This window comes from Oncorhynchus mykiss, chromosome 7 (assembly GCF_057628025.1).
Source record: "Oncorhynchus mykiss isolate SJ-2025 chromosome 7, ASM5762802v1, whole genome shotgun sequence".
In the NCBI taxonomy this organism is placed as follows: Eukaryota; Metazoa; Chordata; class Actinopteri; order Salmoniformes; family Salmonidae; genus Oncorhynchus; species Oncorhynchus mykiss.
In genome coordinates this window covers 8,153,651-8,181,446 of record NC_143028.1, presented here as the reverse complement: position 1 = coordinate 8,181,446, position 27,796 = coordinate 8,153,651, and the positions used below count along the sequence as shown (strand labels likewise).

At 45.9% G+C, this 27,796-nt stretch overlaps 1 protein-coding gene across 2 annotated transcripts; it reads left to right on the top strand.

Moving 5' to 3' along the window:
• The first annotated feature begins 491 nt into the window (after positions 1 to 491).
• On the top strand, positions 492 to 24,891 carry LOC110527339 (ubiquitin carboxyl-terminal hydrolase 9X). 2 transcript variants are annotated; one of them, XM_021608551.3, is made up of 42 exons: positions 492 to 1,078; positions 4,404 to 4,661; positions 5,206 to 5,443; positions 5,552 to 5,664; positions 5,750 to 5,968; positions 6,098 to 6,213; positions 6,295 to 6,546; positions 6,932 to 7,070; positions 7,264 to 7,416; positions 7,634 to 7,945; positions 8,137 to 8,273; positions 8,405 to 8,629; positions 8,787 to 8,900; positions 9,070 to 9,298; positions 9,503 to 9,810; positions 9,937 to 10,177; positions 10,369 to 10,518; positions 10,606 to 10,726; positions 10,893 to 11,023; positions 11,131 to 11,409; positions 11,638 to 11,763; positions 11,871 to 12,029; positions 12,163 to 12,329; positions 12,612 to 12,720; positions 12,940 to 13,086; positions 13,228 to 13,374; positions 13,502 to 13,709; positions 13,971 to 14,191; positions 14,444 to 14,640; positions 14,789 to 14,962; positions 16,867 to 17,008; positions 17,149 to 17,352; positions 17,539 to 17,985; positions 18,133 to 18,401; positions 18,548 to 18,773; positions 21,442 to 21,571; positions 21,665 to 21,850; positions 22,079 to 22,299; positions 22,380 to 22,625; positions 22,822 to 23,034; positions 23,150 to 23,251; positions 23,348 to 24,891. In XM_021608551.3, exons 2-42 carry the CDS (start codon positions 4,563 to 4,565, stop codon positions 23,507 to 23,509), a joined length of 7,779 nt encoding a protein of 2,592 aa, XP_021464226.2. In that variant the 5' UTR covers positions 492 to 1,078; positions 4,404 to 4,562; the 3' UTR covers positions 23,510 to 24,891. The 2 variants fall into 2 exon arrangements, with proteins under 2 accessions (XP_021464226.2, XP_021464225.2); XM_021608550.3 differs by having other exon boundaries at positions 22,822 to 23,043.
• The last annotated feature ends 2,905 nt before the right edge of the window (positions 24,892 to 27,796 follow it).

Genomic DNA, 27,796 nt, shown 5'->3' with positions numbered 1-27,796 from the left:
CTTTGCGAGGCATTGGAAAACTTCCCTGGTCTTTGTGGTTGAATCTGTGTTAAAAATGCAATGCTTGACTGAGGGACCAAACAGATAATTGTATGTTTTATTTAACTAGGCAAGTCAGCTAAGAACAAATTCTTATTTACAATGATGGCCTACACCGGCCAAACCCGGACAGCGCGGCCAATTGTGCACCGCCCTATGGGACTCCCAATCACGGCCGGTTGTGATACAGCCTGGATTCGAACCAGGGTGTCTGTAGTGACACCTCTAGCACTGAGATGCAGTGTCTTAAAAAATCATGTTAAACAATATTGTTACACACAGAGTAAGTCCATCCAAGTTATTAAGTGACTTGTTAAGCACATTTTTACTCCTGAAATTATTTAAACTTGCCATAACAAAGATGTTGAATACTTATTGACTCAAGACATTTCAGCTTTTAAATTGTATTAATTTGTAAAAATTTCTAAAAACTTAATTCCACGTGGACATTATTGGGTATTGTGTGCCAGTATGCCAGTGACACAAAATCTAAATTTAAGACATTTTAAATTCAGGCTGTAACACAACAACATTTGGGAGAAGTCAAGTGGTGTGAATACTTTCTGAAGGCACCTTTTTGACAAACTAAATGTGAGGTGAACTATCACTTTAATTGTAAAACGTTACCTTAATGGGCTTGTTCGACATTGGCGCTGACAGTGCAGGCGACTGCCGACAGACTGATCTACAAGGAACTTTACATCGTAAATAATTGCTCATTATTATTTGTCGATCAGTCAGCAAGTCACCCATGATACATGACGGTTTGGATCCTCTCGAACACCGCCTCTGTCAGCTGCGCTTACCACGGACTGGCTGAGAAAACTGTGCTAGACTACAGTAGAGGGGGGTTGATGGTGACGCAGGAAAAACACCCAAGTGCAGACAAAAAAATAAGCAAGGAAGAGAGATCATATTAGCAGATCTGGATGCATGCATGAAAATATTATGTAACACACGTTGACACTTAGCGAAACCCAGAATAGAACGATTCATAGACAGGACAAGTCAACTCAAGGAAGTTGCATCAAATGTTGGGGTAAGTAACATTGGGTAGCTAGCAACAATGGTGCTAACTGGCTAGTATAGCTAGATAACATTTCTGAGTAATTAACAATGAAACATTATAGCTGTCTAGCTTCAAGGTGTAACGTTACACATATGTTTTTCATTAGATAAAGAGGAAAGAGTAATAACAAGCAAGGTGTCTGACATCGACAGAATGAATGCTGAAATGCCGGTTTGTTTCTGTATGTAACGTTGGCTAGTTAAGTTAGCTGTTATTTCTGGCTGTGGCAAAATGGCTGACGTTTCCCATACCAACCTGTTAATTGTTTGGATTTTGAAATATAACGGTTTCCACATAGCTAGTTCAAGGTCAGTCTCAACCAGACAAGATGTTGGCTAACTTCTTGGACTAGTGGTGTTGACAGATATGGGCTGGTGGTTGATCAACAACCTACCAATGCACACAGACTGTTGATTGTTGTGGCGACGGCAGCGCCATTAGCTAACGTTAACTAGCATGTTAGCGCTACTACCGATGTTGAGTAAGGATAAGGCCCTCGCAATGTTTGTCAGTAGCTAGCTAGCTAACGTTATGGGCCTTGTCTAACGTTATGCATTAGTTATCGTCCAGACTCCTGTTGCATTGTTATTTTTCACATCAATTAACCGTGTTCCAGGCAGTGTTTGCAGGCTGGTTATTTTCGCATTGTTTGAAATATTTGGCTAATGCTACGCAATCTAGCAAGTGTAGTTAGCTACGTTATTTGTTGGCTAGTTAGCGGTCTCTCATATCTAGAATACACCATACAATGTAACAGTGACACTTATTTTGAGATTGAGTTGTTTGCTGTAACTAAATCAAGTTTTCCTTATACTCCATTACCCAAGTAACTTGATTTAATTAGTTAGCTGTACAATGTTACTCAATGACGTGTCCTCACAGAAAGAGATTCTGGTGAGGAAAGCGGATCGTGATAAGAATGATTAGCAAGCCTAGGACCAAGTACATTTTTATTCACACACATCATGCAAGCAACCTTCTCATTTGTCGTAACATAATGTTTTCCTTTGTGCCAAGCTCCTTGTAAACCAACGGCTGTCACAAGAAATGTCCAAATGTCTTGACATGTCTGTCTGCATCAAACTGTCTCCAGAACAGAAACTGAAGGTGGAGCCAAGGGTAGTCTTGAAAATCCGACCCTAGTTGCCTCTGCCTAGTGTCGGTTTTTGAGGCTAGCCAAGGAGGGGGCTGGCATTGGATCTATTGACAAATATTAGATTTGAGTTATTTGCAAGCAAGGCATTGTCAATAAAAGTAATTGTTGCCGATTTTGAGGCCTGGTAAAATGCTTAATTTGTGCATTTCCGGACACAAATGACTTCATTTCACTTGAAAGGTCTGCGTTTCCTCAGTCATGACCTAGCTATGCCTAGCTAGTCTATTGGTCTTCAAGTTTTACTCAAGTCAGCAAAACTAAGCCTTGACCATGATGACCTGAATAGTTGTCGTATACTAGCTGTGTATACACACTGCCATGGCAGCTGTGCCAGCTGGAATTACTATATTTTCAGCAAGCTGAAAACCAGTGTTTCTCAACCCCCCCAGAAGTTCTCATTTTAGTTTTAACCCTAAACTTGCACCACTGATTCAGTTATTCAACTAATCATAACGCCTTTGACTAATTTAATTAGGTTTATGGTTAGAACACAAATGTGGAACGTCTGGGGGTGCTGAGGAGAGGGTTGGGGAAACCCTGGTTTATGGCCCGGTCAGGTGCTTTCTCAAGACTCAAGGTTTCTTTTCATCTGATTGGTTCCTCAACCGTTCTTGCTCCTTGGGTCATTGATTCCGATTGGCTTGTCAACTTCCATTCACACTGTAGCTGTCAGCTGTATCCTACTCCTGCCGGCTTGCCTGATGATGCTTGAGGTAGAAGTCGGCCCAAACCACAGATCTAGGATCAGATTCCCCTTCCCTAATACTAACCTCTTCCATTAGATGGAAGCGGATACATCTGAAGACGGGAAACTGAAGACAGCCAATAATAAACCTGTAAACTGAGCCCAGAGGATCGTAACTCAGCTGGAGACTGTCTTAATGTGACTCAAGACTTCCAGTGTCTCACAACTAGACACACAGACCTTTCCTACCCAGAAACCCTATCCCATAATCTTAATGTTCCCTCATAGGCACTTGAGTGGATTGAAGGAGCCTGAGGCCCTAAACCTATCTCTTCCATCCTGACTCATAGTGATTTAGGATGTTTTGCTTTGTCACTCTGCTGTTGTGTAAGGTCAATATTCTACACAGACTTTCTCCAGTCCTCCAGTACCCCCCAACATCACACATTTGTCTTATAGGCCTGGACAAAAAACCCTGATTCAACTCATTGAGGGCTTGATGATTAGTTGACAAGTTGATTCAGGTGTGCATGTCTGGGGCTCCAACAAAAATGTGTGCTGTTGGGACTACTGGAGGACTGGAGTTGGGAAACATTGTTACAGTACTGGGACACGTTGTTGGACTACCACAACTTTATGTCAGTGGCACTGGCAGCCAAGCATAAATGGCCTGAATTCAATCCAATATGCTATTATTAATCATTTTGGGCAATTATTAAGAATACATTTTTTGTCCGTAAGTGCACAATGGCTTGTTCTCCTTGTTCAATTGTTCTTGTTTAGTTATTGTATTAGGCTTGGCTAATATAGCCAGGTGATATCTTGAAACCTCAATATCCCATGCATGTTTTGCTGTAGTGAGACGTGCGTAACCTAGGGGCTGCAGTTAGTTGGGGTAGGGTTAGGGTAGGGTCATGCTCTGTGTGACCAATCAACAGTTTGCCAGTAGCTGTATACTGTCTTGCACAGTCTAGATATCTCTGAACCAGTTCGACAGAGACTATTAATAGGCCAGTGTGGTGCATGGTTGATAGTCCTGTGCTGTCTGCAACTGGAAATAGGAGAGTTGATGGCAGTGGGGGGGCTTCTGTCTGTTGGTATTGGGGCTAGTGTGTGTGTGTGTCTGTATGTAATAATTCCACCCCGTTGTCAAGCATGCGTATTAGCATTTTAATATCTAGACCCAGATAGTGGCAGAGTGAGAGTCATTTGAATTGGTCTCGCTTAGTTGAAAACTCCTGTCTTGCAAACATACTGTGGAATCATGGCCTTTGGATGCACCTGTGTTGTTTCACAGCTATTTTTACACCTCAAGAGTGGTCTGAAGTTGTCCATGTGATGTTCACTACATTGTACACAGATTAGCTGAAATGCACATGCCTCAGTCCCAAATGCATGGGAAAAAATGGGGCATCAACCATTCTAAATCTCTCTCCCCTGTCTCTGTCCCACAGGTTCTGCGATGGTTTCTGCAACCCTCCCTGAGCCTCAGCAGCCGGAGCGTTCCCTCTCAGCCGGCCTCTGGTTCTCCTTCCCTACCCAGGCAGTGATTCCCCCCCAGGCCAGGGCCACCTAAAGCGGACAAGACTGCCAAGATCTGCCCTGTGTCGATCATGACGGTCACCACACGTGGCTCCCCCGTGGGGGGAAATGATAGCCAGGGCCAGGCACCCGCTGATTCTCAGAGCCAGCCCCCACCCACACAGGCCCAGGTGAGTGTCGGGGTGACTTGTGTCTATCTATGGATAGTTCCCCAATTATCAGTGAACAAGGTTACCCGCATATCAACTGTATGTCTGCGTGAAGTTGACTGACTAATATGGAGCGATCTGCAATGCCATATGCTTTAGTACTTACTTACTTAGGCCGATCGCCCCATGAGGAGCATAGGACAGTAGTAGGCGTTCATCTTTAGTATGAAACGGCATGAGTCATGTTGAGGCCACAGCTGGATGTTCTCCAATGAGAGAAGCTCTTTGTAATTTAAGAGTTTCTGAGCTGTGGACAGGATGACTGATGTAAGCCTAATTAATGTCACATAATTGAATAAGCTTTATTTATAATCTAATGTTTTTTAAATTAATTTAGTCCCTTATGCTCTATGAATTGTGTTTGTTTGACTTTGTGCTTCCTGTGATGTTCCAAGGCTTAATTACCTACCTTCCTCACTGTGTGTGTGTGTGTTCCCAACTAGCGTTTATCTCTTTTAATCAGCGTCTGTAGTATGCTTGCTATTAATGTGTGTGCGCGTTGCAGGCGGTGTCCCCCAACCCGTCGACCACGGAGCCGTCTCCTGTGAGCCCACCGGCGGCGGAGGAGGAGCAGGGCCAAGGAGACTCTGCCCCTGCTCTGGAGGAGGAGGAGCCTGCCTTCCCTCACACTGACCTGGCCAAGCTGGACGACATGATCAACAGGCCCCGATGGGTAGTCCCAGTCCTGCCAAAGGGGGAATTAGAAGTTCTACTTGAAGCTGCTATAGACTTATGTAAAAAAGGTGTGTCCATCATCGTATACAATATACATCCATATAGGACATCTTTTTCATTTGTCTTCTATTGATTTCACTTTGTTTTCTGCCTTTAATCGTTGCCTCTTTCTGCAGGGCTTGATGTGAAGTGTGAGGCGTGCCAGAGGTTTTTCAGGGACGGCCTGACCATCTCCTTCACTAAGATCCTCACAGACGAGGCTGTCAGTGGGTGGAAGTTTGAGATCCATGTAAGGGCCTCGTGTGTGTGTGTGTGTGTGTGTGCGCGCACTAGCACTTCCTGTTTGAACTACAGCTGATTGTCCTTCCCTCCAGAGGTGTATCATCACCAACACACACCGGCTGGTGGAGCTGTGTGTGACCAAGCTTCCTCAGGACTGGTTCCCCTTACTGGAGCTACTGGCCACAGCCACCAACCCCCACTGCAAGTTCCACATCTACAACGGCACGCGGCCTTCTGAGACCATCCCCGCCGGGGCAACGCTGGCCGACGACGAGCTCTTCGCCCGCCCACCTGACCCTCGCTCACCCAAGGTAGGCCCCAACTCACCCTCACTCACTCAGGATTCCTCGCTTGATACAGTATGTCCAAGTTTTCAACATGAATAAAGCTGTCGCCAGTGATTGGCCATTCACTGTTCTCTCTCTCCCTCTCCCTCTCAGGGCTGGTTGGTGGACCTGATTAATAAGTTTGGCACGCTGAACGGGTTTCAGACTCTACACGACCGCTTCATGAGCGGACAGGCACTCAACGTGCAGATCATCGCCGCCCTCATCAAGTATGTTAGCGCAGATGGACCAATGTAAGGGACTTGTAAGGGACATGTGTGTGTCCTAACCCGTGTATGTCTTCCCTCCAGGCCGTTCGGCCAGTGCTATGAGTTCCTGACCTTGCACACAGTGAAGAAGTACTTCCTGCCAGTGATCGAGATGGTTCCTCAGTTCCTGGAGAACCTGACGGACGAGGAGCTGAAGAAGGAGGCCAAGAACGAGGCCAAGAACGATGCCCTGTCCATGATCATCAAGTCCCTGAAGAACCTGGCCTCCAGGGTGCCCGGTCAGGAGGAGACCGTCAAGAACTTGGAGATATTTAGGTTGAAAATGATCCTTAGGTGAGAAACCTTCAGTTGTTTTCTTTTTAGGTTGTTATTGTATAGAATTAAAATTCACATTGGGGTTTGAGCACCTCGTATGATGAGTGTTTTGGACAGTCAACTGCTGTTTTATTATTAAGGGAAAGCTTTTGGGTGGAGTTATCTTTTGGTATTTCTTTCATTAGTCCATTGTTGACATAGTCCCAAACTTGTTTGCTAACATGCAATTTTTTTTTCAAGATGCAGAACTTTCAAAATACAGCTGGTATTTTTCTGACATGCAAAACATTTTGGGACTCTGCCAACAATGGACTAACGAAACAAATACCAAAAGATAGCTTTTGGGTGGAATTTTCCTTTTCGATAAGATGGTTAGGCTTTTAATTTGTTGATTGGTCCCCAGGTTATTGCAGATTTCCTCATTCAACGGCAAGATGAATGCCCTGAACGAGGTCAACAAGGTAATCGCCAGTGTGGCCTACTACACGCATCGGCATGGCAACCCGGAGGAGGAGGAGTGGCTGACGGCAGAACGCATGGCGGTGAGTCACCTAGCCCCTAACAGTTACTCCTTATGAATGGTAATGGACTGGATTTGTATAGCGCTTTTAAATTGCTCATCAGAGTTTAATAGTCAATTCCAGTTCAATTCCCGTCAGTCAAATTGGACATGGAATTTCTCCACGGGAATGCAAATCTATGCCTGACGTTTGTCTTTCTCTCCCTTTCTCTCAGGAGTGGATCCAGCAGAACCACATCCTGTCCATCGTGCTGAGGGACAGCCTCCACCAGCCTCAGTACGTAGAGAAACTAGAGAAGATACTCCGCTTCGTCATCAAGGAGAAAGCCCTCACCATGCAGGACCTGGACAACATCTGGGCAGCGCAGGTACTGAGTTAAACGTGTCATGGGAAAATGGGTCTCAGCAATATGGGGATGGCTCCATCTTGAATTTTAATGTACTTCCTATTCATTGAACCTATACAGGTTATTCTCATTTGTGAAAAATATATATTTTGCTAGAGAGACCTTTTCCTTTATGGGAGAGAAGGGGTTGTTTTTAGAACCATGCCTAAGTGTCTTCTGTGTCTGTTTTCTATGTCAGGCTGGTAAGCACGAAGCCATAGTGAAGAATGTCCATGACCTTCTGGCCAAACTGGCCTGGGACTTCTCTCCAGAGCAGCTCGACCATCTCTTTGATTGCTTCAAGGAGAGTTGGACGAATGCGAGTAAGAAGCAGCGTGAGAAGCTGCTGGAGCTGATCCGTCGTCTGGCGGAGGACGATAAGGATGGAGTGATGGCCCACAAGGTGCTCAACCTGCTGTGGAACCTGGCTCACAGTGACGACGTCCCCGTGGACATCATGGACCAGGCCCTCAGCGCACACATCAAGATACTGGACTACAGCTGCTCTCAGGTAAAACTACTGTTACTGCTACTGGGTTGTATTCATTAGGCACCAAATGGAAGAAAACAGACTGAAACTGGGACACTCTACCTAAGCTTGTCAAATGAGAATCTCTTGTTTTTTGTTTTCTGTTGCAAAATGTTTTGCTACGATGGTCCCTAATGACTAGGACCCTGCTCTGTGCTTCTGTGTTCCAACAGGACAGAGACACCCAGAAGATCCAGTGGATAGACCGCTTCATCGAGGAGCTGCGCACCAACGACAAGTGGGTCATACCAGCCCTGAAGCAGATCAGAGAGATCTGCAGCCTGTTTGGGGAAGCTCCTCAGAACCTCAGGTAACGAAAGACTCTCCACCTCCCTGTCTCTCTCCCTTTCTCTCTCGCTCTCTCATCTCTTTTTCCTATTGAGTCATAGCTTGTGATGAAATATTACATTTCTCTCCTTCCCTTTCCTCTTCCCCATACAGTCAGACCCAGAGGAGTCCTCATGTGTTCTATCGTCATGACCTGATCAACCAGCTGCAGCACAACCATGCCCTGGTCACTCTGGTGGCTGAGAACCTGTCTGCCTACATGGAGACCATGAGACCGTTCTCCAAAGCTGAACACGCAGACTTTGACCCTCAGACGGTCAGAGTGGGAAGTCGCTACAGTCATGTTCAGGAGGTCCAGGAGAGGCTCAACTTCCTGAGGTAAGGCAGGCGGCTGCCTCCAGGCATCTCTGGATGAAAACAATGACCCTTGACTGCTTTTCTGGGCGGCGAGGCATTTCTCAGTCTGTGGGAATGATAGTGGCCGTTCTGAGTCGTCTGTTAGTGTCTAACTGCTTTGAACCATCTTGTTCTCCAGGTTCCTGTTGAAGGACGGACAGTTGTGGCTATGTGCTCCTCAGGCCAAGCAGATCTGGAGGTGTCTGGCTGAGAGCGCTGTCTTCCTGTGTGACCGGGAGGCGTGCTTCAAATGGTACGTACACATTTGTTGAGACCAGCCTTTGATGTATATTAAATATGATTTCCCTTTTTAATTATTCCAGGTTAGTTCAACTCAAATGTTATTGGTAGCACTTCACTTCATTTGTTATAAGCAAGTATGAGCCTTTATAATGTCTTTATACTGTCTTTTCCAACTCTAGGTACTCTAAGTTAATGGGAGATGAGCCAGACCTGGACCCGGACATCAACAAGGACTTCTTTGAGAACAATGTTCTGCAGCTGGACCCGTCCCTGCTCACGGAGAACGGCATGAAGTGCTTCGAGAGGTTCTTCAAGGCTGTCAACTGCCGCGAGGGCAAACTGGTGGCCAAACGCAGGGCCTACATGATGGATGACCTGGAGCTCATAGGACTGGACTACCTCTGGAGGGTGAGTGTTAAACAGCTTATCAGTGTTCGAAAGCTTTCTGAACACACTGTATAACCTGGAGCTCATAGGACTGGACTACCTTGGGAGGCATTTGAGTTAAAACTCCTCTTATCGCTGTTATAAGCTTTTATAGACAACAGTCTGGTTCCTGGATTAACCCTGGAGGAGGATCGTGCACAAAACAGCTTTGCATTGTTCTACCAGGTGGTGATCCAGGGTACTGATGACATCGCCAGCCGAGCCATCGACCTGCTGAAGGAGATCTACACCAACCTGGGGCCCAAGCTGCAGGTCAACCAGGTGGAGATCCACGAGGACTTCATCCAGTTGTGTTTTGACCGTCTGAAGGCGTCGTATGACACGCTGTGTGTCCTGGACGGGGACAAGGACAGCATCAACTGTGCCCGGCAGGAGGCCATCCGCATGGTTCGCGTGCTCACCGTGCTCAAAGAGTACATCAATGAGTGTGACAGCGACTACCACGAGGAGAGGTCCATACTGCCCATGTCCAGGTAGGAGAGAGACTCACACACACACAGACTCACACAACACACACTTGTGAAAGCGAGGTCTAACTTAGGTTGTCAGAGACTCCGTGCCAACATTTTGACAGACCGATCCCTCTTTCTTTCTCTCAGGGCGTTCCGGGGGAAGCACATCACGTTGATCGTGCGTTTCCCTAACCAGGGTCGTCAGGTGGATGACCTGGACATCTGGTCTCACACCAATGACACCATCGGCTCGGTGCGCCGCGGCATCCTCACACGCATTAAGGCCAACGCCACGCACACCAAGATAGAGCTCTTCATTGGCGGGGAGGTTGTCGACCCGGCGGATGACAGGAAGCTGATTGGACAGCTCAACCTCAAGGACAAAGCAGTGAGCTAGTCATTTCGTAATCAATGGCCCAAGCACTGGTTTTGAATTAGGGCTTAGTTCCGATGTGTTTAAATACAATTTTACTCCCTCCTGGAATCACTAATCTACTGGGATTAGATGATGAAAGCACAGTGTATCTGTTAGCGTTTGGTTCAAATTGGTATATTGTGTTTGTGTGTGTGTGTATATAGTTGATCACAGCCAAGCTGACCCAGGTGAGTGCCACCGTGCCCTCCAGTCCTGACAGCTCCTCAGACTCCTCCACTGCCTCGCCCAGTAACCACGGCAACCACTTCAGCGAAGGACCCAACCCAGAGGTGGAGGGCTGCCTGCCTGGAGTGGTAAGACACACACACACACACACACCTTTCCTCACGTGAGAAATGTCAAATGTGTCGTCTTCTCCTGAGTATCGTCTTCCTCTCTAGATCATGTCTCTCCACCTGCGCTACATCTCGTTCCTGTGGCAGGTAGCAGACCTGGGTTGTACCCTCAACATGCCTCTGCTGCGAGATGGAGCCAGGCTTCTCATGAAGCTTATGCCTCCAGGTACACTGTCTTTCTTTCTCACGCTCTCATTCTTTCTCATTATAGCTTGCTGTCCTTCTGTGGCCCCAAAACAGCATCTCTCATCCTTCCTCTGCGTCTCTCTCTCTTACTGTGGTTTGAAATGATTTGTCCTGACTGACTGATGTTCTGTTTGAGCTGTGTGTAGACAACGGTACCGTGGAGAACCTGCGCGCTATCTGTCTGGATCATGCCAAACTGGGAGAGAACAGCCTGAGCCCCACACTGGACTCCCGCTTCTTTGGCCCCTCGCCCTCACAAGTCCTCTACCTCACTGAGGTTGGTAACACACACCACTGTGTGTGGTGGTTTACGTGATCGATTCATTACCCCTTACACTCTTCACATCCTCCTGCCACGTTTGATTGATTGGATTGATTCCCCAGGTGGTGTATGCGTTGCTGATGCCGGCCAGCGGCACCCTCGGGGAGGACGCCAGCGACTTCCAGTACAACTTCCTGAAGAGCGGCGGCCTCCCGCTCGTATTGAGCATGCTCACCAGGAACAACTTCCTGCCATCGGCCGACATGGAGACGCGGCGGGGGGCGTACCTCAATGCCCTGAAGATCGCCAAGCTGCTGCTGACCGCCGTGGGGTTCGGACACGTCAAAGCTGTGGCCGAGGCCTGCCAGCCCGTAGTGGAGGGGACCAGCCCCGCATCACCAGTAAATAACGCTATTGTATTGCCGTTATATTACCTCTGTAAATACGGGGAAAACCTTGTTACTACAGCTTAGACGAGTGCAGAACAATGAGAGTAGCAGGACCCTTGTTACCAGACCCCGAATGGACAGACCATGATCACCTCAAACATAACTTCACTGTGTATTTGAATGAGCTTGAATATGACTGGTGTTCTTAATCCACTGTCTTCTGTTTTTGTTCCTCTCCAGATCAACCAGGTGACCCACGACCAGGCCCTAGTCCTCCAGAGTGCTCTACAGAATATCCCGAACCCCGCCTCTGAGTGCATGCTCCGTAACGTGGCCATACGACTGGCCCAACAGATCTCTGACGAGGTGAGACGGCCCGTCTATTGAGACGAGTGCTTACACATGTGTTCAACCGGGTAACAACAGCTAGTCAAAAAGAGTAAGACTAAACGTCTGCTCACTTTTTTTGGCAGTCTCTGCCCCCGAACTCCCAGAACTTCTTCCAAGCATCCAAGTACATCCCAGACCTCTGTGTGATCCGGGCGGTGCAGAAGATCGTGTGGGCTTCAGGCTGTGGCACGGTACAGCTGGTCTTCAGCTCTAATGAAGAGATCAGTCAGATCTATGAGAAGGTAAAACCCTTTCTAAACTGAGATGGTGTGTGCTTGGTTTTTACGGTGTGTATTGCATACTTCTAGGGGTTTGTATGGAGAGTTTCTGTATCTTTTATAAACTCACAGCGGTGTGTGTTAATCACCTCTACAGACGAACGCGGGTAATGAGCCGGACGGGGAGGATGAGATGGTGTGCTGTGAGGCACTGGAGATCATGACCCTGTGTTTTGCCCTGCTGCCCACCGCTCTGGACACACTCAGTAAGGAGAAGGCCTGGCAGACTTACATCATAGACCTGCTACTGCACTGCCACAGCAAGTATGTCTGCATCTGGCTGTTAATCTATGTCTGTGTTGTGGATCTGTTCATTTGGGGCATTTCCTGGACACAGACTAATCCTGGACTGAAAAGCATTTTCAATGATGGATTCTCCATTGAGTTTATAATAGGAGTAGGCATAATCTGTGTCGGGGAAACCGCCCCTTGGTGTTCAAACTTAATCTCACAAAAACAAGCCCATATAAAACTGTCATCTGACGATGTCAAAAGCACCTTTTGACGGTGAAAGGAACCTGTTGTCATCTCCCTGTCTGTCCCCAGGTCAGTTCGTCAGATGGCTCAGGAGCAGTTCTTCCTCATGGCCACTAGGTGCTGTATGGGACACAGACCCCTCCTATTCTTCATCACCCTCCTCTTCACCGTTTTAGGGGTGAGTATCCTTCCATCTCTTCACTCTCCCCTACTGACACAATAGTCATTCTTTGGCTCTGGGTAGAAGTTGCCCTTAAGGACAGACCTCGGATCAGTTTACCAGCTCTCAATCCCAGCCTTCATCATTAGAGGAGGAAATGTAACACACTGAAACTCTTCACCCCACTCCATTGGGACCCCTTGTTGTTGTAACACGTATCCTTCCTCTCTCCTCCAGAGCACGGCAAAGGAGAGGGCGAAGCACGCAGGGGACTACTTTACGCTGCTGAGGCACCTGCTGAACTACGCCTACAACAGCAACATCAACCTGCCCAACGCTGAGGCGCTGCTCAATAACGAGATCGACTGGCTCAAGAAGATCAGGGTATTGGACAAGAGAAGTCTTTTCATTGTTAGAAAATTAAATGCAGTTTAATATGATGTAGTTTAGAGAAGACCTAAGATGGGCTTTCATATCTCTCATAAATATTACCGCTAAATGGCAGTTTGGTGTTTTTTCCACTAGGATGAGGTGAAGCGGACAGGAGAGACGGGGGTGGAGGAGACCATTCTAGAAGGTCACCTGGGGGTCACCAAGGAGCTGCTGGCCTTCCAGACACCAGAGAAGAAGTACTACATTGGCTGTGAGAAGGGTGGGGCCAACCTCATAAAGGTGGGTCATTGTGTTGTTTATGAAATCCAATATGGTTGCCAAATAGTTCACTCAATATAGTCACAGGACAAGCCACCATAAGATGATGCTTTGTCCATTCTGTTAATTCACCCCACTCTTTCTCCAGGAGTTGATAGATGACTTCATCTTCCCGGCGTCTATCGTATACCTGCAGTACGTGAAGAGTGGGGAGTTCCCTACAGAGCAGGCCATCCCTGTCTGTAGCAGCCCCGCCTCCATCAACGCCGGCTTCGAGTTGCTGGTGGCTCTGCCGGTCGGCTGTGTCCGGAATCTCAGGCAGATCGTTGATACACTCACAGATATGTACTACCTAGGTACACCAACTATACACATTCAATGATATATACTACCTAGATACACCAACTATACACTCACAGACATGTACTACATAGTCACTTAATCTGTGATCTTAATTCCTAATTATTTTTCTCACATATTCCTCTATCTATACTGGTAAATTATACCTCTCCTCAATGAATTATAAATGTTTTTCTGATATTCATTGTTGTGTTGATCATATATGTGGAATGGATAAACGTTGAACAGCTCTCTCTCCTTCTCTCCCTGTCTCTCAGGTTGTGAGGCTCTGACAGAGTGGGAATATCTCCCCCCAGTGGGGCCGCGGCCCACCAAAGGCTTTGTGGGGCTGAAGAACGCGGGGGCCACCTGCTACATGAACTCGGTCATCCAGCAGCTCTACATGATCCCGCCCATCCGTAACGGTGTCCTGGCCGTGGAGGGCACCGGCACCGACGTGGACGATGAACTGTCCGGGGACGAGAAGCAGGAGAACGAGGTGACTGACTGGGAATCAATCAACTGTATTCACTCTTCAGATTGAATAATTGCATAATGACTTGCTTAAAGCTACAATCTGAGATGCTTTTTATGGCAGCCCCAACCCTTGGTATAGAGCTAAGGGACTAGGGAAATGAAATCCCTCTGAAGTTCATATTACCGAGTGTTTATGGATGTTGTGTAGAGGAACCAAGATGTACATTTTGAACTTAAATAATCCATCCGGTGTATTGTTACTTTCCCTCCTCAGACTAATGCCGACGGAACGGTGCGGGACGAGGTGTTCCCCTACCAACACCAGTTTGACGACAAGCCCTCGCTGAGTAAGTCGGAAGACAGGAAGGAGTACAACATTGGGGTGCTACGCCACCTACAGGTCATCTTTGGTCACCTGGCCTCCTCCCGACTGCAGTACTACGTACCCCGAGGCTTCTGGAAACAGTTCAGGTGAGCTAACGATAGCAGGCTGAGGTAAAACAAGGAAATGTCAAGGAATGTAGTGGTGTACCGATTACAAGCTGTTTATTTTGAAACCAATTTCACACAAATGGTCTTGGAAGACTAAGAGCTATCTCTATCGATCTCTTTCCTGTAGGTTATGGGGTGAGCCGGTGAATCTGCGAGAGCAGCACGATGCCCTGGAGTTCTTCAACTCTTTAGTGGACAGTCTGGATGAGGCTCTGAAGGCCATGGGCCACTCCTCCATGCTGAGCAAGGTGCTGGGAGGCTCCTTTGCCGACCAGAAAATCTGCCGTGACTGCCCACACAGGTGAGTGATTTTCATCCACTTACTAACACTGGTGGAACCGAATGAACGACCACTCATCCTCCAGATTTTATTATGCAAATATTCTAAAACCTGCATAAAGAAAATATGTGCATTTTCCCACCAGTGTGGTATTCCCACCAAATGGACTTGTTTTAGATATAAAATCAGTGCGTGATGACGTAGTGCACACAAAATGTACTTTTTCGCTTAATCTACCCATCGTATCCGATTTCAAAAATGCTTTACAACGAAAGCACAACATATGTTAGATCACCTCCAAGTCAAAAAAACACAGCCATTTTTCCAGCCAAAGATAGGAGTCACAAAAAGCAGAAATACAGATACAATTAATCACTAACCTTTGATGATCTTCATCAGATGACACTCATAGGACATCATGTTACACAATACATGTATGTTTTGTTCGATAATGTGCATATTTATATCCAAAAATCTGTTTACATTGGTGCGTTACGTGCAGTAATGTTTTGATTCCAAAACATCTGGTGATTTTGCAGAAATACTCATAATAAACATTGATGAAAGATACAAGTGTTATTCACAGAATTAAAGAGACTTCTCCTTAATGCAACCTCTGTGTCAGATTTCAAAAAAACTTTACGGAAAAAGCATAATCTGAGAATGACGCTCAGAACCCAGTCCAGCCAGAGAAATATCCGCCATTTTGGAGTCAACAGAAGTTAGAAACAAGTCAAACGATGTATGGAATCAATCTTTAGGATGTTTTTAACATAAAACATCAATAATGTTCCAACCGGAGAATTCCTATGTCTGAAGAAAAGCCATGGAAAGAGAGCTAACTCTGTCGGGAGCGCGTGTCACGCGCCTGAGACACTCTGCCAGACCACTGACTCAAACAGGTCTCATGAGCCCCTCCTTTATAAAGACGGTTGACATCTAGTGGAAGCTGTAGGAAGTGCAACTTGGCCTACCGATACTGTGTATTCGGTAGGCCAAGCTTTGAAAAACTACAAACCTCAGATATCCCACTTCCTGGTTGGATTTTTCTCAGGTTTTCGCCTGCCATATGAGTTCTGTTATAGTCATAGACACCATTCAAACAGTTTTAGAAACTTCAGAGTGTTTTCTATCCAATACTAATAATAATATGCATATATTAGCATCTGGGACAGAGTAGGAGGCAGTTCACTCTGGGCGTGCTATTTATCCAAAAGTGAAAATGCTGCCCCCTATCCCTAAAGAGAACTTCTCATGTATCGAATACAAATCTGAAGTGCAATGTTTCCATTGGATTTTCCACTCGACCATTAGTTTTGTCACAAACTGTTGTGGTAAATAGACAATATGCCTACTCTGGTCTTGACATGTGCGCTCCAGCTAACAGCTCTGAGTCAGTGTGGGTCGGCTAGTCTACATGATGACATTATTCTGGAGAAGAGAGAATTTTTACAAATTTGTTAAACAGCAGTCATGTATTTACCATCTTGTCACCAGAATAAGACCCATGATATTTATTGGAAAGGAGCGTCAAGCTCATCACCTTTAATCTGTAGCTTAATAAACTGCATGGTTTCCTGAACCGTAGTGGGAGGACCCACACCGTGTCATCGCATGACTCCAAGTTTACTTCCATATGATGATTATTATATAAATGTTTGCGCATTTCTCGCAAAATACATTTTTAACAAAGATCCCACCATGTTGAACGAACAAATTATCTATGGTGCCATTTATACAATTGTACTAAAACTAGCTGTCGTGATCAAAACAAATGTTTTTAAGTGTGTGTATATATACGGTATGACTACTCTCAGAAATGTGGATGGAAACGTGGTTAGTGACACAAAATGGCACCACATAGTTCTCAGTTATCACAGGCATGAAATCTAATAAGTGAAACTGTTCCACCATCTTGTTCCCAGGTATGAATGTGAGGAGTCCTTCACCACGTTGAACGTGGACATCAGGAACCACCAGAACCTGCTGGACTCTATGGAGCAGTACGTCAAAGGAGACCTGCTGGAGGGAGCCAACGCATACCACTGTGAGAAGTGTAACAAGAAGGTACCTCACTCTTCTCCTGTCCTTCATCATTCCTGTTGAGTACTCAGTCCTTTGTTTTCATTCCATTGCAAAATAGCAGTGTTGATATGGATAGATACTTTAGGATGACATTTCTTACTGTTTTGTTTTATCCACTACAGGTGGATACAGTGAAGCGTCTGCTGATAAAGAAGCTTCCTCCAGTGCTGGCCATCCAGCTGAAAAGGTTTGACTACGACTGGGAGAGGGAGTGTGCCATCAAGTTCAACGACTACTTTGAGTTCCCCAGGGAGCTGGACATGGAGCCCTACACTGTAGCCGGGGTGGCAAAGCTGGAGGGTGATGACGGCAACCCGGAGAGCCAGGTAGATTACTTTTATATCAAATTTGATTTGTGTATTAGAGCTCTATAAATGTTTCACAAAGTTCTAAACAGAAACCATGGCCTGAACCCCAAAAGAGTAAACAGAAGCAGCATTGGCAAGGAAACTCATCATTAGTCCAAACATTGTCTCTAGTCAGTCACTCCTCCCTCCTCCTTTTCCTCTCAGATGATCATGCAGAACGAACCATCGGAACCCGACCCGCCAGGCTGCAGTTCTAAGTACCGCCTGGTGGGGGTGCTGGTGCATTCGGGCCAGGCCAGCGGCGGCCACTACTACTCTTATATCAGCCAGCGAGACGGTGTCACCGGCGGTTCCGCCGACAGCGGGCAGAAGGAGCGCTGGTACAAGTTTGACGACGGTGACGTGACGGAGTGCAAGATGGACGACGACGAGGAGATGAAGAGCCAGTGCTTCGGGGGGGAGTACATGGGAGAGGTGTTTGACCACATGATGAAGAAGATGTCCTACAGGAGGCAGAAGAGATGGTGGAATGCCTACATCCTGTTCTATGAGAGGATGGACGCGGCAGGGGGAGGGGCCGCAGTGGAGGCAGACGGAGAGCTGGCCAGGTGCATCTCAGAGCTGACTGTGTCTCCCACTACACCACGACAGGTGGGGATCAGGACTGTGTGTGTGATAGTGTGTATTTGTGTGTGATAAAGTGCAGAGGCGAGAACCTGTGGGTGTGAATGAGTCTGTTTGTATGTATAATGACGTAATGCTCATAACCGTACTAATGAATTCCCCCTCCCCTCCCAGGTGACGATGCCGGGGGCCATTGAATGCAGTGTGAGGAAGCAGAATGTCCAGTTCATGCACAGCCGCATGCAGTACAGCTTGGAGTACTTCCAGTTCGTCAAGAAGCTGCTGACCTGCAACAGCGTCTACCTCAACCCTCCCCCGGGTCAGGACCACCTGCTGCCAGAGGCAGAGGAGATAGCCATGATCAGCATCCAGCTAGCAGCTAGGTTCCTCTTCAGCACCGGGTTCCACACCAAGAAAATAGTCCGGGGGCCCGCCGGTGACTGGTGAGTGGGTTGTCTGTGAGAGGGAGAAAGTGTGTGCTTTCTTTATATTGCAAGACAGCCTTGTAACTCTCTTTCCCTCGCCTCTCTCCTTTTCCCTCTTTCTGTCTACTCTCCTCCCTCCCTCACCTTCTCTCCCTCTCTCTCAGGTATGACGCCCTGTGCATCCTGCTGCGCCACAGTAAGAACGTCCGCTGCTGGTTTGCCCACAACGTTCTGTTTGCGTACCCCACGCGCTTCTCTGAGTACCTGCTGGAGTGTCCCAGTGCCGAGGTCCGGGGGGCCTTCGCCAAACTCATCGTCTTCATCGCCCACTTCTCCCTGGCGGACGGGCCATGCCCCGTCCCCACCAGCTCCCCTGAGGGGTCCACACAGGTACGGAGGGAGAAAAGGGGGAGTGAGAGATGGAGGGAAAGAGTAGAGAAAGTGTGTGATGTAATACTAATGACCATACTTGGTATTCACATCTCAAAAAATATGAATGAACTTACCACAATCAATTTCAATAGAAAGTTAGCAAAAATAGATAAGATTCTGCAACTATGGAGAAGTAAATACTTGTCTATTTATGGAAAAATCATATTGATTTACTCTTTGGTCCTATCACAATTTACTTACTTACTAATGGCACTGCCTACTCCAGATGACTCGTTTTTAAAAATCATATGAGCAAATAATACAGCTTCATTTACAGTGCCTTGCGAAAGTATTCGGCCCCCTTGAACTTTGCAACCTTTTGCCACATTTCAGGCTTCAAACATAAAGATATAAAACTGTATTTTTTTGTGAAGAATCAACAACAAGTGGGACACAATCATGAAGTGGAACGACATTTATTGGATATTTCAAACTTTTTTAACAAATCAAAAACTGAAAAATTGGGCGTGCAAAATTATTCCGCCCCCTTAAATTAATACTTTGTAGCACCACCTTTTGCTGCGATTACAGCTGTAAGTCGCTTGGGGTATGTCTCTGTCAGTTTTGCACATCGAGAGACTGACATTTTTTCCCATTCCTCCTTGCAAAACAGCTCGAGCTCAGTGAGGTTGGATGGAGAGCATTTGTGAACAACAGTTTTCAGTAATTTTGCACGCCCAATTTTTCAGTTTTTGATTTGTTAAAAAAGTTTGAAATATCCAATAAATGTCGTTCCACTTCATGATTGTGTCCCACTTGTTGTTGATTCTTCACAAAAAAATACAGTTTTATATCTTTATGTTTGAAGCCTGAAATGTGGCAAAAGGTCGCAAAGTTCAAGGGGGCCGAATACTTTCGCAAGGCACTATCTATAAATTATACTTAAACCCAAAATGGTTCTCCAGTAGATTAAGGTTCATCCGTTGTTAAAAAATGTACTTTTTGCCTTCATACAGATTACAAATTCTAATTTTTGATGAATTGAAAATTACATTTTGTTTAAAGTATTTCCCTTTGTTAAACAAGCCATACAAAGCTGGTTACAATTTCAGTTTTATCCTCCAGAAATGATAGAACAAATGTTGCGGTTAAACACAAATATGCTGATTATTTAAAAAAACAATACATTCTTTACGGAAACATTTTTTTAAAATCGTATTTATTAATGATATTACGATTAGAAACGGAAGAGTTATGTCACATATGCAGCTATCGAAAATATATGGGAGTATCTGCTCAATCCAAATTTACAACCAACTGATTGCAGCACTACCACAAAAATGGAGGAGGCAAGTAGAAAAGGGAGAAGGTAGGGAACTTGTTTGCCTGCCAGATATTAAAGATACAAATTGTCTGAAAGGAACTGGCATAAATAGAAAAATATACCAGTTTCATTTCAGGACAAAAATGTTGCGCCATACAGGATGTAAATAAATGGGAAGAGATTTTCGATGTACCGATTCCATGGCACATGGTTTATGAACTGGTACAAAAAACATCACTTGATTCAACACTTATTGTTTTTCAATTAAAATTATATAAAATTCTTTGCACCAACAGAATGCTATATATAAGGGGTGTACAACAATCCCAGCTCTGTAGATTTTGCTGCAAAGAGACAAAATCAATAGATAATTTATTCTGGTATTGCCTCAATGTAGCTTGTTTCTGGTCACAGGTTCACGGAATGGTTAAAAAAATCATAACGTGCAATTAAAATGAACCTTACAAATCGCAGTGTTTGGCGATTTGGAAAGCCGTAGTCACTAAATATTATAAAACTTGTGGGAAAGGTTTTCATCTTTAGCTCACAATCTGTAGATACTATTCGTTTTTAGAAAGGTTAAATTATGTAAAAGAGCACAATTCAAAAATATATGGCACATGGAAACCAAACGAGGGGGGTCTATGGTGATAGGTGGGATGGGCTGAGAGTGGCTGAGGGGCGGGATTAAAGAGCTGAGGTCTATGGTGATAGGTGGGATGGGCTGAGAGTAGCTGAGGGGCAGGATTAAAGAGCTGAGGTCTATGGTGATAGGTGGGATGGGCTGAGAGTGGCTGAGGGGCAGGATTAAAGAGCTGAGGTCTATGGTGGTAGGTGGGATGGGCTGAGAGTGGCTGAGGGGCAGGATTAAAGACCTGAGGTCTATGGTGATAGGTGGAATGGGCTGAGAGTAGCTGAGGGGCAGGATTAAAGAGCTGAGGTCTATGGTGATAGGTGGAATGGGCTGAGAGTGGCTGAGGGGCGGGATTAAAGAGCTGAGGTCTATGGTGATAGGTGGAATGGGCTGAGAGTAGCTGAGGGGCAGGATTAAAGAGCTGAGGTCTATGGTGATAGGTGGGATGGGCTGAGAGTAGCTGAGGGGCAGGATTAAAGAGCTGAGGTCTATGGTGATAGGTGGGATGGGCTGAGAGTGGCTGAGGGGCGGGATTAAAGAGTTTATGGTTGGTAATATATTATTGTTAGGTGACTGCTTTATATAAAAGTCCCATTGATGCTAAATGTATGTACATACATGTAGCAGAAAAGCTGTAAAAAATACAAAAATATATTTGGCCGACTGGGGGGGGGGGTGCATGGGTAAATTTAAAAAAATGACCTGTAACCTTTGACCTCCTGCATCAGGGCTGTGATAACCTGAGTCTGAGTGATCACCTGTTGAGGGCTGTGTTGAACCTGCTCAGGAGAGAGGTGTCAGAGCACGGCCGACACCTGCAGCAGTTCTTCAACCTCTTCGTCATGTACGCCAACCTGGGTAAGACGACGTGCGTGTGCAGGAGAAACACTGTTGGTTTGTTTCTTGCTGGAATAAAACATGGTTTCTCTTCCTCCCTCCCTCTCTCCCCAGGTCTGGCAGAGAAGACCCAGTTGTTGAAGCTGAGTGTCCCTGCTACCTTCATGCTGGTGGCTCTAGACGAGGGGCCTGGCCCTCCCATAAAGTACCAGTATGCAGAACTGACCAAGCTCTACGCTGTGGTCTCCCAGCTACTGCGCTGCTGTGACGTCTCCACACGCATGCAGTCCTCCATCAATGGTATGTTTCACTCTCTCTGTCACCGCCTTGTGGTTGCTGTCTCTTCTGCTCTCCTTTCTTTCTCTCTCATTCTCTCTATCTCTGTTTCATTCATTCTCTAATGGTTCCATTCTCTCTCTCGGGTTCACTGTCTGTCATTCTCTCTCTCCTGTTTCTTTACTCTTATTTGCGTTCTTAGAATGAAGCGAAGTGTCCAAATAGATATAAATGTATCTCACTATCCTCTAGGTAACCCGTCCCTGGCCAACCCGTACGGAGACGCCAACCTGACCACCCCCATCATGCCCCTGCAACAGCTGGTGTCAGAGATCCTCTTCGTTAGGACCAGCTATGTGAAGAAGATCATCGAGGACTGCAGCAACTCTGAGGAGACGGTCAAGCTGCTGCGCTTCAGCTGCTGGGAAAACCCCCAGTTCTCCTCTACCGTGCTGTCTGAGCTGCTCTGGCAGGTAAGGGGTTAACACGGATGACTCTCACTCACACACGGCGTTTTTGTTTCCCTCACCCACCTACCTGTCTCAACCCCTAGGTGGCGTACTCCTACACGTATGAGCTGAGGCCTTACCTGGACCTGCTGCTGCAGATACTGCTGATAGAGGACTCCTGGCAGACCCACAGGATCCACAACGTGCTGAAGGGTATACCAGACGACAGGGACGGCCTGTTTGACACCATTCAGCGCTCTAAGAACCACTACCAGAAACGGGCCTACCAGTGTATCAAGTGCATGGTGGCTCTGTTCAGCAACTGTACTGTGGCCTACCAGATACTACAGGTAAACCATGACAGTAGTAGACTAGATATGATATGGTAGTCACCTCTCTCTCCTCTCTGCCTACCAGATCAGTCATTTTAGAATGGTGTTTCAGATATGTGCAATATGTTTGTGTCTGGATATCTTGAATGGTGTGTATCAGGAATAGTTCTAATGTTAACACAGTTCTATTCGTCTCTCTCTGTTGTGCTCCCAGAGTAACGGGGACCTGAAGCGTAAGTGGACGTGGGCGGTGGAGTGGCTGGGGGACGAGCTGGAGAGGAGGCCCTACACAGGGAACCCCCAGTACACCTACAACAACTGGTCTCCCCCCGTCCAGAGCAACGAGACCTCCAACGGGTACTTCCTGGAGCGCTCACATTCCGCACGCATGACCCTGGCCAAGGCCTGTGAACTTTGCCCCGAGGAGGTACGGAAGGTGTGTGCGCGTGGGATGGGTGTTTGCATGTTTTGTCGGTGTGTGTGTGTGTGGTAATGTAACAGAGCTCTCCTTGGCTGATTCCATTGTCTGTATTTTCTTTCAGGAGCCAGATGATCAGGAGGCAACAGAAGATCACGACTCCTCCCCTCCCGAGGACACAGCGCTGTACCCCCATAACCCTGCTCCTGCCACGCAGTTTCAGCAGGTAACACACACACTTTATGGCACTGCTCCAGAATTTACAGAATGCTCATATTGAATGCTGACACCTCTTTCTCCCTGTTTCCATGTCTCTCTGCAGCAGAACAACCACCCCCACGCCCAGCCCTATACGGGTCCGGCTGCCCAGCACATGAACACGCCCCAGCGGCCCCCACAGAGAGCACAGGAGAGCTGGGAGAGCACCACAGAGGAGGTGGGGCCCGTGGCGCCCCCGCCCGCTGTACAGACGACAAAAGAGTAACAACACGACACGAGGGCAACCAAACCCCCTTAACCTGCAACTCACCTCACCAAATCTCTTTGAACACTAATATCACTCAATACCTTCAAGACACCCAGTTTATTGATTGGTTGATCGAACAGTCGATTTAAGACTAGACCCAGGCCGGAGCGCTCTCTTCTCTCCAGGAGGAACAGCGTCCTCTTTGTCACCTCTGACCCTTGACTCCTGCCCTCTGGATCGGGCCAATTAAGCTCTTCAAGTGTCTCTGTTTCTATCGTAGAATTGGAATTCTATGATTTCTAGAACTTTGAGTTGGAAGAGTCTCGACCTTCTCTTTCTCTCTGCCCCATGGAGACACGTCACTGCTGACAGAGAAGAAAACATACCTCTGCAGGGTTGTGTGTACAGTGTTTTTGAGAAACTTTTGAGATGAAAACAATAATGTGTGTACAGGAACTGAAACAAAATGGTGAAGGGAAGGGGTACATGTTAATGTTTTGGAATCGTTAAAACCTTCCTTCCCTCGACCTCCCTCCCAACCAACTGCAATGATGAGGCAAGGCTGTCCTGGATTGGCCCCTAATATGTGACTGGCTGACCGGGTCTTGGTTGATGCAGTCATCTGTTCCAACACTATACTATAGTAGGTTTCAAACGCCTCTCTCGCAGTGAGGACATGTTGAAATAAAGAATTTAAACCAGTATCACCCTGTGTGCACCAGTTGACAATGGCAGGGGTGGGTGAAGGCTTGTTTAATCTCTGCTCACTTGAAGTGAAAATAACTCTGCTTCTTGGTTTTCTTACTTTTTTCCCTTCCACATTTTGTCCTACTTGAACACAGCTACAGTCTTACAAATGTCTGTCCGTTGAGAATAACAGATGAAGCATTCTAAAGCAGGGTCATGATCTACAGTAACTGCTGGTAAACAAGCTAACTGACTCGCCCAGCGTTTCTGATTGTTCTTCTAGGATTCTATCTGCAACGAAAGTAGATGGCTGTGTTTCAGTTGGTAACATGAATGCGTGGTTTGTTGTAAATTGTTTTTTGTTTTACTAGGAGAATTGTCTGAAACAAGCAAAATCCCTGCAAAAAAAAGAAGCCCTTGATATGAAGAATCGTAGACTATTTTATTTGAATTTCCTAGATGTTGTTTTTGCTGATTTGAAAGGAAGTAGGAAGTAATTGAAGAGGAACTTTTTGGTCCATTTCTTTAAAAAAACAAACACTTTGTTAATAACTGTTTTGAGTTCCATCTGCCCTGAACTGATTTTGCTAACAATAGTTTTGGCCAGGGTGTGATTGTGAATTCTGGAGCTACAGTTCACACTTCGAAGTTGTTGTTTTTGTCTGTACAGCAGTGTGCCCACTACCAAGAATACATGGAAAATGCAATCTTTACATTGTAGTGGTTTCATATTTCATCTATGATACATTGTAAATACCTAATGCACGCAAAAAAAGGACATACAACTGACATACAAGTGACAACAATATCTAGTTGAGGGAATTTGCCAACAGTAAATGGCATTGCCCCAAGGGATTAGACACAAGATGTCTGCTAAAACTGTGGCCTATACAGACAAGCTGTGGAAGCGCAAGGTGAGGAGGGAAACAGTCTCCCCGTCCCCCCCATCCCCCAAACAAAAAGCATACTGGGGAGAAAAAAGGGGCAACCCGGGAACCTCCTGAGAGGACAAGACTATGGATGGTTCTAGATTAGGACCTAATGAGGTGGTGTGGTTAGAATGCTGTATGGACTGATGTCATCCTTCCAGGCCCTGCCCTAAAGCACTACAGGTCATCTCTCCTCTCACTTATTCCATCATTTTTTTAGACTGCAAGGTCTAACAGATTGTTTTTTTTGTTTATGTAGGCATTTTCTTTGTGTAAAGTGTTATTTCAGGATCAGATCTGCCTTATTTTGTTTGAATAATTCAAGTTTTTTTTTTTTGTGAAACATGCATGGATGGTTATTCCCCCCCCCCCCCCCCCCCCCCATCTGCCTTGGCGCACTCGACAAACACACCACACTGTAAAAAGAAAAAAAACTTTCACCTGTCATTTGTTTTTAGATTAGCATGGATAAAGGGGAGTTATTATTGAGTAACCTTTCTTTTGCCCCCATATAACCTTGTGCTTGTCAATCTAATGAACCAAACAGACAAGCTTTACAACACAGTTTATAAACCCAACTTTGAGCAGACGCTCTGAAGGGATGAGCCGGTCTGCCACAGCAGGTTTCCAGCCACTGATCCACAGACAGCCAACTTTACCCCATCCCTATCCTCCTTCAGTAGGTGAAAACTGACACTAGATCTGCTTTTGAAGCAACAATGTCTGGCATCTATTCTCTCAGCAGGCACTGTTTATTCTAGCTCATTCTCACCCGCAGGAGGAATGTCAAGGGGAGAATCTCAATTGCGTACACCTCGCTTCCTTTCTCCTCACCGCCTCCTCAAATGTCATTGGACGAGAAAGCCAGAAGTTCCTCCCCTCTGACCTCCAATGGGTTTTGAGGAGGTGAGAAATTGCAATTGAGATTCTCCCAAGGACTATTAGAAAGGCAAAGGGGATGTGGTGTTGACATAATGAGACTTTACAGCTGTCATCCATTCCTCGATCTCTACCTAATATGACAAAGTCAAGGTTCCTTCCCCAGTCAAAGTCATGAATGTAGAATTATCAGCACCAGTGTCCAGGCCTATCTGACTAAAACCAAAGCAGCCAGGAAAACATCGAGCCAGTGACCTTAATGTTTTGATGCATCCACCATGCACTCTACCTCCTGTGCCATAGAAGTCCAGAACTCCTGGCAGAGACTTCAGGACACCTACATTTTGGGACCCTGCATTCACATAACAAGGAGTGTCAGTACAGTAGCCTCTAGGCTACCTGTTAGGCTACCTGTTATGTCACAATTTGAAACAGCAGGGGAATACTACAAAAAGAGTAGGTTGGTGATTGATTAAAAGGCTTCCTTAAAAAAAAATGTATTAACAAATATAACACACCTACTCATTTCAGGGTTTTTATTTTGATTATTTTCTACATTTTAGAATAATAGTGAAGACATCAAAACTATGAAATAACACATAGAATCATGTAGTAAAAGTGTTAAACAAATCAAAATACATTTTATATTTGAGATTCTTTAAATAGCCAACCTTTGCCTTGATGACAGCTTTGTACACTCTCTCAACCAGCTTCACGAGGTAGTCACTTGGAATGCATTTCAATTAACTGGTGTGCCTTGTTAAAAAAAATTATATATAACCTTTATTTAACTAGGCAAGTCAGTTATGAACAAATTCTTAGTTACAAAGACGGCCTACCCCGGCCAAACCCGGACGACGCTGGACCAATTGTGTGCCGCCTTATGGGACTCCCAATCACGGCCGGATGTGATACAGCCTGAAGATAAACTTTTGTTAAAAGTTCATTTGTGGAATTTCTTTCCTTCTTAATGCGTTTGAGCCAATCAGTTGTGTTGTGACAAGGTAGGGGGGTATACAGAAGATAGCCCTATTTGGTAAATTATCAAGTCCATATTATGGCAAGAACAGCTCAAATTAGCCACGAGAAATGACAGTCCATCATTACTTTAAGACATGAAAGTCAGTCAATATGGAACATTTCAAGAACTTTTAAAGTTTCTTCAAGTGCAGTCTGAGGACCGCCACAGGAAAGGAAGACCCAGAGTTACCTCTGCTGCAGAGGATAAGTTCATTAGAGTTACCAGCCTCAGAAATTACAGCCCAAATAAATGCTTCACAGAGTTCAAGTTACAGACACATCTCAACATCAACTGTTCAGAGGAGACTGCGTGGATCAGGCCTTCATGGTCTGATTGCTGCCAAGAAACTACTACTAAAGGACACCAATAAGAAGAAGAGACTTGCTTGGTTCAAGAAACATGAGCAATGGACATTAGACCGGTGGAAATCTGTCCTTTGTTCTGCGTGTGTAGTTCCCACCATGAAGCATGGAGCAGGAGGTGTGGGGGTGCTTTACTGGTGACACTGTCAGTGATTTAGAATTCAAGGCACACTTAACCAGCATGGCTACCACAGCATTCTGCAGCGATATGCCATCTGATCTGGTTTGCGCTTCGTGGGACTATCATTTGTTTTTCAACAGGACAATGACCCAACACACCTCCAGGCTATGTAAGAGCTATTTGACCAAGAAGGAGAGTGATGGAGTGCTGCATCAGATGACCTGGCCTCCACAATCACCTGACCTCAACCCAATTGAGATGGTTTAGCATGAGTTGGACTGCAGAGTGAAGGAAAAGCAGCCAACA

Bases quoted from the DNA above. Each gene is read 5' to 3' on its own strand.
- LOC110527339 (XM_021608550.3), top strand. From the start codon at position 4,563: ATGACGGTCACCACACGTGGCTCCCCCGTGGGGGGAAATGATAGCCAG. The intron at 6,214-6,294 runs GTATGTTAGCGC...TCTTCCCTCCAG, and splicing joins ATCATCGCCGCCCTCATCAA to GCCGTTCGGCCAGTGCTATG. The intron at 14,192-14,443 runs GTGACTGACTGG...TTCCCTCCTCAG, and splicing joins ACGAGAAGCAGGAGAACGAG to ACTAATGCCGACGGAACGGT.